At 42.0% G+C, this 14,109-nt stretch overlaps 1 protein-coding gene across 9 annotated transcripts in view; it reads right to left on the reverse strand.

Moving 5' to 3' along the window:
• The window catches only part of gphnb (gephyrin b), an 82,233-nt gene that overhangs the window by 29,984 nt on the left and 38,140 nt on the right, over window positions 1–14,109 (reverse strand). For all 9 annotated transcript variants that reach the window (XM_079647068.1, XM_079647073.1, XM_079647071.1 and 6 more), the window contains exons 7-8: window positions 11,121–11,393; window positions 9,266–9,400 (exon numbers count right to left, since the gene is read on the reverse strand). In XM_079647068.1, the coding sequence (XP_079503194.1) occupies window positions 9,266–9,400; window positions 11,121–11,393 (408 nt within the window). The remainder of the gene's footprint in view (window positions 1–9,265; window positions 9,401–11,120; window positions 11,394–14,109) is intronic.

The raw sequence follows: 14,109 nt of genomic DNA on the forward strand, positions 1-14,109 counted from the left end.
CACACACACACACACACACACACACACACACACACACACACACACACACACACACACTCACACACACACACACACACACACACACACACACACACACACAAGCATTTACAAACCTGTAAACATTCACTCTGATATGCAGGAGCAAAGACATTACTTACCATCTTCTGCCTGGAGTCGGAACAGAATGAGCTCCCTGGTACATGCACACAAAAACACACACACACACACTTTTACACACTCACTAACTGGGAAAGGGTGAGCGAGGAGGGGGAGAGCTAGAGAGAAGAAGAGTGAAAGATAAGAAGGGAAAGGCTGGAGTGAGAAGGACGCAGAAGAGAGCGAACGAGCAGTGAGGAAACGCAACAGCCAAAGAGACAATAAGGAGGAGGAGAGAGGAAGAGGAGGAGGAGGAAGAGGAGGAGGAGGTATATAGCTGCACATACGGTGCTGCGCTAAGTCATACACGCATGACTGAGGTTTGTGCGCGCATGTCAGTGTGTGTGTGTGTGTGTGTGTGTGTGTGTGTGTGTGCGTGTGTCCGTTGAGGAAAGATGACGGATGTTTCTCGCCCCCTTAACCCTCGCTTTCTCTTCCTCACATCGTCCCCCCTCACTCGTCTCTCTTTCTGTCCTTTTCATACTGATCTGAGATGATGGAGTCCGGGGAGGGGGGGTCGCTGATGTGAGGTGAGCTACTGGGTCCCTCTCGCTGATGGAAGACGGACACAGAGAGACAGACAGAGGGACAGACGGTGCAGCAGGCCTATAGCAAGCCAAGCACTTTTTCTGTTTGTTTTGTTCATTTTCAATGATATCCTTCTTCCCTTCCCCACCTCCCACTCCGTCCCTTTCTCTCTCCCTCACTCCCTCCCACTCTCTGTTCTCTTCTCTCCCTCCCTTCGCCTTTCTTTCTCACTCACTCCATCATAAATCCTCCGCACTTCCAGCAGGCCAGGATACGAGGAGTCACTTTTATGAGCCTTACTGCACTGGAGGAGGACAATAACACATATCTAGCAGTCCCAGGGACACACACTCATACACACTCACGGCAGCAGACACACAAGCGGTCAATACTGTCAGGCCGAAACCAAACTTGAATAATTTCAACACAAAGGCATATAACAAGTCCTATCTTTCGTTTCCACTCGGGGAATAAACCTGTAAGGGATGGCGACAGAGGCTCTAAAACAGCGCCGCTGCGTCACTGCGCCCGGCCTCATCTGAACAGAAGCATAATATCACACACTCCCTCGCTGCAATTCAAGCATAGAAATACAGTCTAGAGCAGTGCTTCTCAAACTTCAGTAATATACCCTCTTTGAAACATTTTCTCAGTCAAGTACCCCCTGACCGACCCCGGACATTTTTGACAGAAAAAGCCAATATAAATAATTACAATATAGTGATGTTCCATCAGTGTTTGATATTAATGCATGAATTACAGCAAACTAAGGATATTTCATCTTTATGCATGAAAACAAAGATTTTTCCAAGGAGTTTTTCAATTGAATTAATATAGGTTTAAGAAACCAATGAACAAAATGATATATTATTAAAAACTATAAATACAATACACCAATGTAACATGTTTATATGAGGACCCCCTTAGTGGTTCTAGGAATATTTTATATAAAATTGTGTTTTATATTTAACTTATTGTACCTAGATTATTTTTGTAATCATGCATGGTATTTTTTTAATTAACCTTTTTATTTTTTTTACCTCACCTGCAGTACCCCAACGTACCCCTAGGGGTCAAGAAAACATGGCAAAAGGAAAAACAGATAATTTTTTAATTCTTATTCCTTGTTGTTATTCTCTTCCCTGCAGCATCCAGAGCACTTTTGGAGGAAACCTTGGAGGAAGAACCATCTTCGAGAGTCAAAGTGGCCTCCAGAACAGCTTCTGTGCTCCTTGACACAGATTCAACAAGTCTGCTCACAGATAGACAGAGATCATACTTTTGGAGAAGTATTGAAGATACATCTCTAGTACAAAAAGCACAAGGCCCGTACCGTCCTTTACTACCTTAGCTTTGAATGATGTGCATCTGCAAGTTATCTTTTTTTATGTTAAACGTGCAGATGATTTGAATAAAACAGTGCTTTCATGCTACAAGTACAAGATAATACATGGTTGGACAGTAGCCTCTTTGGAGCCTTAGAGGCAAAAAAGGTGGGAAATGATTATGAAATCATTAAGAAACCGTTACGTGATCCATCCTGGGTGGAAACGTCTGCATTCATTATTTGACTCACTCATTTATACAAAAAAATGAAACATTGAATCACCGCTTCACAATCAGATACCACCCATCTGAACGCAATTACAGTTTGTTCAAATGAGAAATGCCAAAGAAAGGAGAACAGGGTAAAGCATCCAAACACAAACATGTGCCAGACTTGAGAAGAATGAATTCCTATATTACTCCATCAACAATACACACTTTCTACGAGGGCTGAACGTTATATTGTGTCATGGCGATAACCGCGATATGCGCATGCGCGATATTTACATCGCAGGGACGTGCAATTTTATTAATTTTTTATAAGTTCTTTTTTTTTAGGACGTACGATATTAAGTTGGTACATTAACTCAAACACGTCATGTTACAATTATTTTTGCTGCTTGCTACAAAAGGAAAACTTGCACGGCTCTCATGTCAGGGGTACTTGAGTGAGTGACATGCAGGCTCTGCATGCACAGCAAAGCACCAATCACAATCATTCTTGATCACAGCAGGCCCCGCCCCGCTAGTTTGCAGAACATCAAAACACCGGTAAAAAAATGTGCGAGGCACGGGAGGACAATACCGGCGGCGAGAATCAAGATTTACTTCCAAAAAGAAAAGCAACATCTGCCATCTGGAACTATTTTAGATACAAAAAGGTTCTTCTCCTCTTCATTCACAGATGAACCCCCTTATTTGAGGGTAAGCAACATGCATTATCATGACATGTTAGATCATGACTTAAGGTATGATGAGTCTACCAGTTAAGATCCAGACGTCCGTGACTGAAATCCTTCATCCGGTTAAATATAGTTAAAAAAACGCAATATATCGCAGGGGAAAAAACTATGGCAGTGTCATTTTTTTTCAATATCGTGCAGCCCTACTTTCTACTGTATATTATTGACACACACTTTCTACTGTAGATCTCTGACAGTTATGGAAGTACGGACTCATGTCTCCTGAAGAGCAGCTGGCAGTAGATCATTGATCCGTCACACCACAGACGGCTGATTTGACATTGGAGCGGTGCTTACGTGTGCAGCTCAGGCATAAATCATTCATCTCCCTCTGTGGGATCTCTTCACCCTTTCAATGATCCTCTGTCACTACTCATTTACAAGTGATGGTTCTGTGATCTGCGTACAGATCAGGGCTGGGCCCAAACAGCATGTGCCATTCACACACCATGACTATCACGTTTCATATGAGTGCTGTGAAAATCCTGCAAAGGGGAGAAAATGCTCTGAAAGCCAAGCATGTACTTGTGACTGTGACCACGGTGAATCTACAAACTAACAAACTGTGATTGTTTCCATAATCTAGTTTAGTGTAGTAGTGCTGTAATGGTTTGTCAAACAATCAATTAGTTAAGAATGAGGCTTGTTTAGTATTCTTATAGTCATATATTAAGCTCAACGCCAAATATCTGCTAGTTGCAAATACCCAAATGTAAGAATTTGCTGCTTTTTCCTCAGTCGTTGTGTTCATTTTTGCTTTTGTTTTAAAATGTTCTTAAGTTATATAGACTAGGAAATGGATTTATTGAAAAAATACCTGGCAGTTAAAGGTGGGGTAGGTAAGTTTGAGAAACCGGCTCGAGATACACTTTTTATTATATTCCATGGAATGCTCTTAACATCCCGATAGCAATGAATATCTGAAGTGCTTTGACAACAGATCCATAAAAAAATGTCATCTGTGGAAGCCGTGGTACTGTAAAAAGCACGACCAATCATCTGAGCCGGCCCGGCTAAAATAACTGGATGGCCTACCTGCCTGTCAGCCTTCCATCTGTGCACAAACTTATCTCGTGCCCTCATTGGTCATGTGCGCGTTCGTGTGTGTTGGAGGAGGGGCTCTGTAAGGAAGTGGCAGATTTTTTCCGGCTGTGTATTTTCAAATTCAAGCGCGCTCGAGCTGGTTTCTCCAAAATTACATACCCCACCTTTAACTTGAAAAATGTTGACAATCTTTTTAAGACAGTTTTTTCTTGTGTTTTTCTCTTGTGTTTTTCTCTCACTGAAAAACACTACATTAGTAGCAAATAGTAATTTAATAGTTAAAAGGACTATTCTATTCAGCAAACAAACCCGTAACTGCTTGTATTTTCCAGCTTGCCTGTTTGCACACATGTGATGATGACATGTTGTTGTTTTGGCTTGTAGCAGTGACCAGAATGGCAATAGGTCCATGGTGAAGGTCATGGAAGTGGCTTGTGCTGAGTTGCACTACTGCACTGTGACTCATTTCCCACATTTCAGTGTAGAAGGATGGGTTGATTTCCATAAGCCTTGGCCTTGGCTCCAAAGCCATACATCAAGCCATTAATCAAAGGAAAAGCTACAGCACCAAAGCAGAGTGAGGCAGTGTCCTCTAGGTGCACAGCCAGCACCTGAAAGACTTTGTGCAAAGGCATCATGGGAGAGCGAGAGCAATGAATACTTTAATCAAAATAAACGTCAATATCGGTCAAGTTGATGGGATGTTTGGAACAGTATACAACACGCAGAGCATATATACTGGTCGCGCCTGCAGAGGCATCAAGGTGAAAGCTCTGATGGAGAGGGGCGAGTAGATAAAAAGAGCAGCATTCATTATTATAGATCTGATATGCACGCACAGAATTAGGTGAAACTTAATTTGCATGTTCCCATATTGACTTATAACAGACAGGAAAAGGCAATTCAATAAGTGAAACTGCGTAAGAAGATATGTTTCTTCCATGGCAACAATAAGGTAATGTCTGAATATTTACATGAAGAATAGTCTTGAAAAAAGGTACAATCAGTCAAACTGTCATCATAGTTGTCATGATGAGTATTGGTCATAACATTTGTACTACTCCATTGTATTAATTGAGGAAACGTTGGCTGCTACAAGAAGAATATCGAACAGAACAAATAGTACAAATCTTAAAGAGATTGCTAAAAAAACGTTCCTTTAAGTACATTGCAACTTTGAAAATTAAAACAGAAATGAGTTGCAAGAAATCCCTTTTGCTGTTGTAGCAAACTGCATAGGATAATGTAACGGTTCCTGATCCGTTTGGCTTGTGAAACCTTCAAATAAACCTGTATTTCTTTAAAGTGCAAGTAGATTTAAGATCGTAAGATAAGCATCCTATAATATACACCCAAGTAAGGCAGGAGTATTTTAGTGGTTGTGTCTCAGCAGATGAATTCACATAAAAATTCTAACCATCTCTCGCTATAAAAGGAACAGGACACACACACACACACACACACACACACACACACACACACACACACACACACACACACACACACACACACACACACACACACACACACACACACACACACACACACACACACACACACACACACACACACACACACACACACACACACACACACACACACACACACAACCATCCTCTGAGTCAAAGCCCCATCTTGCATATGCTTCATTAATCCAAGCACACCATTACATAACTGTACTAAATGCTCACAAGAGTGGAAGGGTACAACTAACATCCCTGTGTCTTATGCCTGTGTGTGTGTGTGTGTGTGTGTGTGTGTGTGTGTGTGTGTGTGTGTGTGTGTCCACAAGAGTAAGAGACAGTGTGACAGAGAAAGAAAATCTGGTTACATGAATGTTTGTAGAGCTGTTCAGTTTGTAATGCTTTTGTAACCGCTTGCATTTGTGGGCTGTGTGTGTGTGTGTGTGTGTGTGTGTGTGTGTGTGTGTGTGTGTGTGTGTGTGTGTGTGTGTGTGTGTGTGTGTGTGTGTGTGTGTGTGTGTCTGTGTCTGTGTTTTTGTGTGCGTGCCACATCTCAGAGTGGGACACTTTCTCTTTCGCCCTTAAGGTTGTCCACATTTTCTCTTTGTGTGTGTTTGTGTTGTGTGTTTTCCCACACAGATAGGCTTGGACATCAGTTGTGAGTGTGCGCTCCTCAGTGCTGTACACATGTTCACACAATAATTTATGCTTTTGCATACAAATGAAAAGCCTCTGTGCATATATAATTGTGTCATGTGCCAAATGTACAAACACAGAGTCCTGTTTCTTCACAAATGCTACATGAGTTAAATTGCAGATACACAAACTATGTGTATTTACGCTTGTATTTATCTGACGTTTCCTTGCTTCATGGAAACGGAAACCGCAGCAGCTCCGGCGGCGGCGAGATTAAGACCTCCTCCATTCATACCTTCTACTCTCAAAGCCACACAACGCTGCCAAGAAGACCCAGCTAAGAAAGTAATACAGCACAGTGGCACATGAAATGCATCAGTGAACAGAGCCATTCTGGCACTGGCTCCGGGGACATTGTGTACATACTGTCAACAGCCGCTTGCAACGTGGGAATTTCAAAGAACATATGGCTGCTTGTCGCTGGGAAATAGCCTGTGAGAGCATCCAAACAAGCTCAAAACTAAACCTAGGAAAGCCATTAGCTGCCTGTTAGCAACCCAAAAGACACACATGTGCAGACACGCATGTCACACACAAATGCTGACTGATGTGGGTGGCATCTGATCGTGACAGGGTAGCGATGCTTTCGAAAAGGTTCATTAACGAAGACACAGCTGTGAGTGTGCATTTTTATGTTGAGGGCAAGGTAATGCGTAATGTGGACTTCCAGCCTGAATCAGTGGAGCTAGTAGCTGCTGCATTGTGACATCAGCAGCAGAGATAAAGCTCCCCACTGTCCAATTATTTACAGACCAACACTATGGAGCTCTGCTGAGGTCAGAAACACAGGAGAGCAGTGGCATAGGTCAGGGTCAACAACGTGGGCCAGGTAACTGAGGAAAGCGAGGAGTGGAACCAAGACCTAGCACCGAATTAAATAAACCCGTCGATAAGATATAAAGTAGTAATGCATAATAGTGTAACTCTGTTGTACAAGGACTTTTAACGACACACCAGCAGGTTCAAGTCTTACAAAAACCCTTTCTGTACTCTCTGTGCCGTCTCATTACTTACTGTTCAGCTCTCCACACTTTGACTGATTGTTTTTACATACGACTGAACTCCATATCCACATTTAAATCTCTACATTTCCAACAAACTTTGTGAGAATAAGTTCCTGGGGGTTAAACCGTCCCTCAAGCGCTGACCTCTCATCGCTCTTCACACCCCAAACAGAAAGAGCGATTTCCTCTAACTACTTCCTCTGTCTTGTGACCCTGCTTTGCACCCGCCCTCCCTCCTCCACTAACATCCCATCACTGTTCCCATGGCAACCCCCTCATCTGTTCCCATAGCACCTGCCTGCTGTACGGGAGACACATGGAGACGTGACATTGACAGAGGAGGTGTGAGAGAGAGAGAAAGAGAGAGAGAGAGAGGTTTTTAAAAACCTGCAGGAGAGAGCTGTGAACTCATAGCAGGATACTTGGACATGTCACATTACAATGGGTTGCTTTCTTCATTGAGAGTTGTGTCACTAAAACAGAAAACAAGTTAGCAATCCTCATAAGGAACAAGTGGCACCAAGAGCCCCAAACTAACCTGAGAGCTGTCCATATGGAGGTAGAAAATGAGCGCTAGGAATATCAATAAAAATGTTTTACTGGCCAAAATGTTGAAGTATCCCACGAGTAAGAGGACAGACAAAGCAGACTGAGGGTCTATAGTTACAAAAAACTGCAATGTATTGTAATAAACCTGGGGAGTAATTATGTAAGCATCGCATCCAAGCATGAGAACCACAACCTGCTGTCTCCATCAACACACACTCACACAAACAAACAACAGGGGGTTTACATGTAAAACACATTGACACGCACACAAAACACACATTTTGAAAGAAAGTGGAAAGAAACACTGCTGTGCACGTGCGTGTTTGAGACTTTTTGATGTGTACAGGTACTGCAGAAATGAATTAAACTAACTAATATGAAGTCGTAAACAAATAAAAAACACATTTTAACCAAGCAAAATGCGGTAGAAACAAAAGGTAAGAGAAAAAAGAAAAGTTCCTCCCAAAATAACTGAAATCAAATAATGAGTCACAATCAGAATCTTCATCTTCAACAGAGATTCCACAATAAACTATAAATATTTGTACACAAAATAGTAAACAGCATAGCTACAATAACCAGGGTCTGTGGAGGAAAAGGCAGTTGAGCTGTGGGAGACAAACAGTAGGGCTGAGCAGACAGGAACATACTCTCAGAAGGCTGTGTGTGTGTGTGTGTGTGTGTGTGTGTGTGTGTGTGTGTGTGTGTGTGTGTGTGTGTGTGTGTGTGTGTGTGTGTGTGTGTGTGTGTGTGTGTGTGTGTGTGTGTGTGTGTGTGTGTGTGTGTGTGTGTGTGTGTGTGTGTGTGTGTGTGTGTGTGTGTGTGTGTGTGCGTGTGAGAGCAAATGAAGTATGCGTGTTTGTTCCTCACAAAAACCTGTTAAAGTTCTAGAGTCACGATGAGCTCTTTTTTGTCCCTTGGTTTCAATGAGGTCTTAGATTTAAGTTTTTAAATTAGGATCAGATTAAGGGTTAGTTTGAGGTTTAAATCTGAAAAGTACGACACAAAAACACGCATAGGTAGTTTAAATGGCAGTAAATCTAACGGAATCTTACGCAGCGAAGTTCATCCTTCTCACAACCCAGCAGATTTATTTCAATCAAGTTTGGTACCACTATTTCAGAGTCATTAAAACTGTGTGTTGAGGATGGAGTTCATCAGGGGAATAAATAGGGCTACCACATCTTAGCTGATTAGTTTCCTGATTGGTTGTTAAAGTCGACTTAGATTTATTTTGTCAATTAGTTTTAATGTTGGACGACTTATTTCCCCCAAAATATGAGCACATGTCTAGTCAGAAAAACAAGATTTAAAGTGGCGTTCATGCATGATTCTTTGAAGAAACTCAGTTCTAGAGTCAACGAATCGATTATTAATCAAATTCGATTAAGCGTAAGTGGAATTTCTGTGGTCGAGTACAGCCCTAGAAGTGAATATTGTCAATTGAAAGTCCTCACAAGGATACAAGTTCATCCATGATACATTTATGTTTGTCTACATGTGTGTGTGAGTGTGTTTTTACTGTATGCGTACTCACTTTGGGTGTGGGACAGGAAGCGGTCGAGAGGCGGGACGTGGCCTGGGCGCGGGGCGACTCCGAGGGCGTGGTGCTGAGCGACGCCGTATCCCTGGGCAACACCTGCACACCCCGCGAGATAATGGAGTCTGGGATCTGGGGTCACACACACAAACGTAGGCAGACACACATGCATATGAACACCATAAACACACAGCTGCACACACACACTGATATTCAAGATCCATTTACACATAAATATATATATTATTTTCAAGACGCTACAAACTATAAACAGACACAAAAACCAGCCGAGAGGACACATATTAAACACGTCTAATGTGTAGATGAAAGACAAATGACTTAATAAATGTGACATGATGATGACATATGATGAGATATCGGGGGGCGGAGTCTTACCAACATCCTTCTGTGACTGGACAATGAAGTGGCATGTTACCGTGACAACAGAGCAGGGTCCGGGCTGCAGACAGGGCAGGTAGGATAGGATGATGGGTATGAAGAGATACCTGATGTTACATGTGACTGCACAGAGTAGACACACATGATAAACACACACACCCACACACACACACACACACATACACAGACACACACACACACACACACACACAGATGTATGATGAGACAGACGTCGTGATATATGAAATACAGAGATACATGACAAACTAATGTTAGGAAAATATTGACTGTTTTTCAACTCAATATGTTAAACCATGTTCAGGTTTTTTGTACGTTGATCTTAATACTGTAGCTGTTGGCTGTTAATGACGGGTTTAATAGAAAAATGGAAGTTGTATTAATAATTTGACTGCTCCCCTAAACTGGTACACTCCTTAATGAAAACGTCACAGCCCATATTTTAAACTTAATTATCAAGGATTCACATTTACACTTTGTTGGCCATTTCTAGCAAATTCCTGGTGGTAGACTTTTAAATGTTTGACTTAAGAAGTTGATGAAGATGAGTTTTGATCTCTTGACGCTCGACTAATTGAGTGAAGAGGCGCAGGAGCAGATTCAGTCTCCAGCCTCTTAACTTTTTTTTATTTGAGAAATTATAAATGTTGATTAAAGAGATTAATCATAGATTTTAAAGGTGTGAAGGACCAAACTTAAGATGGAAGCCGCAGCAGACACATTTTAATAAGAGTTGAAAAACAGTAAATCTATCATCTAAAAAGGTGTTATCTGTAGCATTTTTCCACATCAATGTCATGTTCAGAGTTATCGTAAACATTTTGACATGACAGCTTTTTAAGTAGCCTGGCCCATCAATTATGTATATATGCTTGAAAATACTTTGAAAATAAATATTAGAGGAATAAATGAAAATCAGAGGTATTACACACTGCCTTATCTAAATGTTATGTTATCATCAACATATATCTGAACTACCGAAAACTAATCTCACTCATAACAAGTTAACAAATCTTTGCTATCTCTTTAAGACCACCATTGTTGCCTTTCAAAGATTCTGGTACTCATGACTTCAGTATTCCACTGCAATAACAATCATTTGTTGTCTTCCTCTTTCCTTTGGGTCCTCTATCGTCTGCCATAGACACACAAAACACCTTTTTCTTGCCTGGTTTTGTAAAGTAGCTTTCTTGTCAAATCCAAACTGTATATGTTATATAAGCTGTTCTGTTCACGCTATAAGTGTTTTTAGTGTGACCCTCTTTTGAATTATTTTGGTAGTGACTTATTGTAGTTAAAATGCTACACACAGCACCTTCAACACATGCTTGTATGAATGACATGTGTGAATAGATGATGATGAAGCAGATGGAGTCAGGTGAACATTGAAACAGTAACTCCTCCCCTCCCTTCTCCTCCTCTCCTCCGCTGGTACCTTGGCGGCGATCGATGCGGCGGTGATTGCCGAGGAGGAGCTGTCCTCGGTGGACGCCACACCGCTGTCCTTCTTCTCCTCATCCTCTTCCTCGCACTGCACGCCTTTGTCCTCCGTCTGGCAGCAGGGCGAACTGTTGGGTGGCGGCGAGAGGGGTGGAGGGGGCGATGGCAGGTCCTCCAGCTCGTCCGCCGCCTCCTTAACCTTCACCACTGCGTCCCGCAGGAGGTCGATGGCGTGCGGCAGCGCCGGCAGGATGAACTGGAAGCATTCCTGGACGAGTAAAAAAAAGTTTACAGTTTTTTTAAGTAGATAATCAAATAATGGAAGTCTCAGACAACAGCAGGCAGAAAGATGGTGTTCTTTTATTTATATGAACAGTCTATGGTTGTTACATTAAACACAATGTATATTTTTATAAAACGTTGTTTTCTCTCAAATCTTCAAATCTACTTCAAGCTACTGTCAACGAAACTCAAAACTTCCCACAGGTGTCTCACATCGAACCTCTCACAACTCTTCTCCAGTACATTAGAGAAGAGAATCAGTGTGATGTGTTTTCCTGTCGAGGAAGTTACAATAGAGGCCTAAAAGAAAAAGGACAGTTTATGACCTGAGAGCTGCACAAAAACATCTTAAAAGCAAAGTAGAACTGAAGAATTAGAAATAATGAGAGTACAAACCTATTTAGGGTTCTAGAGACAATAGTACGAGCCTCAAATGACATTACTCTGATGGAATTAGTGATGTGGAAGTGTAGAATTTCCAGAAGTTACCAAGGCAACAAGTTAAGTGTTGAGTTTACATTGACCGGGAACGGAATCCAAAGCAAACAAAAAAAAGGTAAATATATGACGAAGTATGCTAAAGTACACGGGAACTTAGAAATAAAGGTCTGTCTCTTATAAGCCTGATTCAAACTAAAGGCTGGCCAATCTGCAGTTAAGTAATTTGAGATTTGACAGTACACTTCTGAACCCAGGAATACTGTCATTTGTTCAGTACGTGTGACCCGGCCTAGAAGCAGAGATTTGCTCCCCTCCTCTGCAGGTCACAGCGCCTCCTTCTGGCCACATGTATACTAGCCTGTGCTCCCCCCCCCCCCCCCCCCCCCACCTCCTGTTTCCCCTCTCCGGTGTCTCTCTGTGTGTCAGTGTGCCTGTGGGCTCCTCGGCTATGCTAAATGCTCCATTCTCCTCACTCCCAAGACAAGAGCTGAAATTATTTATCTTCCTGTGTATTTTAAGCATTGAGAAGATACATTATTAATCGCCCCCACACTTTACAGTATCCACGCTGGCTGCGAACGGGCTTTCGGAGCAACCTCTCCACTTCACATCCCATTTCACGTGTGCATATCACAGGCTTGATTAAATATGACCATGTTAACCTTGATTTGACTGAATATTAAATCCCATATATCAACACTAGGATGCATGCATGACCGGAGAAGCATGCCTTGCCACTGTGCATGAAAAAATGAGGATTTCTCAGAGATGAAATGGTAATCTCAGTGGTTGACCACGAGCCAGGCAGGCCTGCTGTGTAGCCGCGAGCTAACCTTTCCCCCCCGAACCCCCGCATACACTCTCACACATACAGATCCCAATCCACTCCGCTGACTTTTCATGCTTCTTCTTGTTGTCTTTGAAGCACACATCTGAGCCATTTTTGGATAAGAAGGCCGGGCTGAGTGAGGATGGTGTCAAGAGCCTGGAGACATTCCTCCTTTCCCGGTTTGTGCTTTCATTGCGTGCCGGGAATTTTCTTCTTCTTTTTTTTAAGGTATACGTCAGGTTGATTTTTTTTCCTCTGCTCTTATTCTGTTTTGTCCTGGAGGAGAGAAACTGTCAAGAACACTAAAGAGCAGAATCCCTGGATATACTGCCAACGGATGAGAAACAAAAACCAGAGAGAAGGATGGAGAGAGAGGGGGGGGGGGGGGGGGGGGGAGGCAGGAGATGACGAGAGGATGAGAGACGGAGAGAGAAAGAGTGAAAGACAGAGGGAAAGAGAGAGGAATAAAAAGTGAAGAATAAAAAGCAAAACAGAAAAAAGAACAGGAGGAAATAAAAGATAAGAGTGAGAAAAGACATCTTCAACCCTTCTCCAGTTCAACAGGGGGACATGCGGGACACTCTTGGATTTATAGACCATTAAAATAGCAAGAAGCAAAGAAGTGTCAAAGTCATGGAGCCCTTACTGTGCATCTGGGACCCTCAATGTGGAGAAAAGGGAAAACAAATCTGAAGTATTTGTTTTAATTGATATCAAACGTGAAAGTGATTTCCATTTTTGGAGACTGCAACACTACCAAGATGCACTCCCCCTACCTGAGAGAGGAATGAGTCAATACAAAAAGTTATACACTGCTTTATTAAGTATATAAGAATTCTTAAAGAAGGTTTTTAATGCCTGGGAAAAGAACTTTGGTAAAGTCATGAGGGTTATCTCAGATTGGGCTTGAAGTTTGACATCTTAAACAGAAAGTCTGCGTTACGATGTTTGGGCGTGTAGTTTGAAAGATGTACGCAGGGAGAGCTTAACATAATACGCCACTGAGTTGCATTATGGGAAATGTAGGATCAAGATTTTATAAAGCTTTAGCCAGACTCAGATTACCTCTCCCATGGCTGCTATAATTTGCCCAATCGTTTTCAAATGTGTATGTCTCAACACTTTATAAAAGTTCTAGACAAAATCATTTAGTACCCATTCAAAAGTCTTCTAAATCCTGTATTCAGGACACCCTTCAATTCCAAATCAAGCCAGTTCAATATCCGGACCACAGCATCTGAGTATCCTCATCCTCACCACATCTGCTTATATAAACTGATATCTCATCACAATATGGACACAATGCAGACAACCACATATGTTAAATGCCAAAAGACTACAAATCTGTAATTGAACTCAACACTATCATGACAACAAATAATATAAAGTTGGTTGTACATACAGTGTATATGTGTCCAAAGAGACGTAACAC

The sequence above is a fragment of the Notothenia rossii genome (genome assembly GCF_949606895.1).
Source record: "Notothenia rossii genome assembly, chromosome: 8".
Classification (NCBI taxonomy): Eukaryota; Metazoa; Chordata; class Actinopteri; order Perciformes; family Nototheniidae; genus Notothenia; species Notothenia rossii.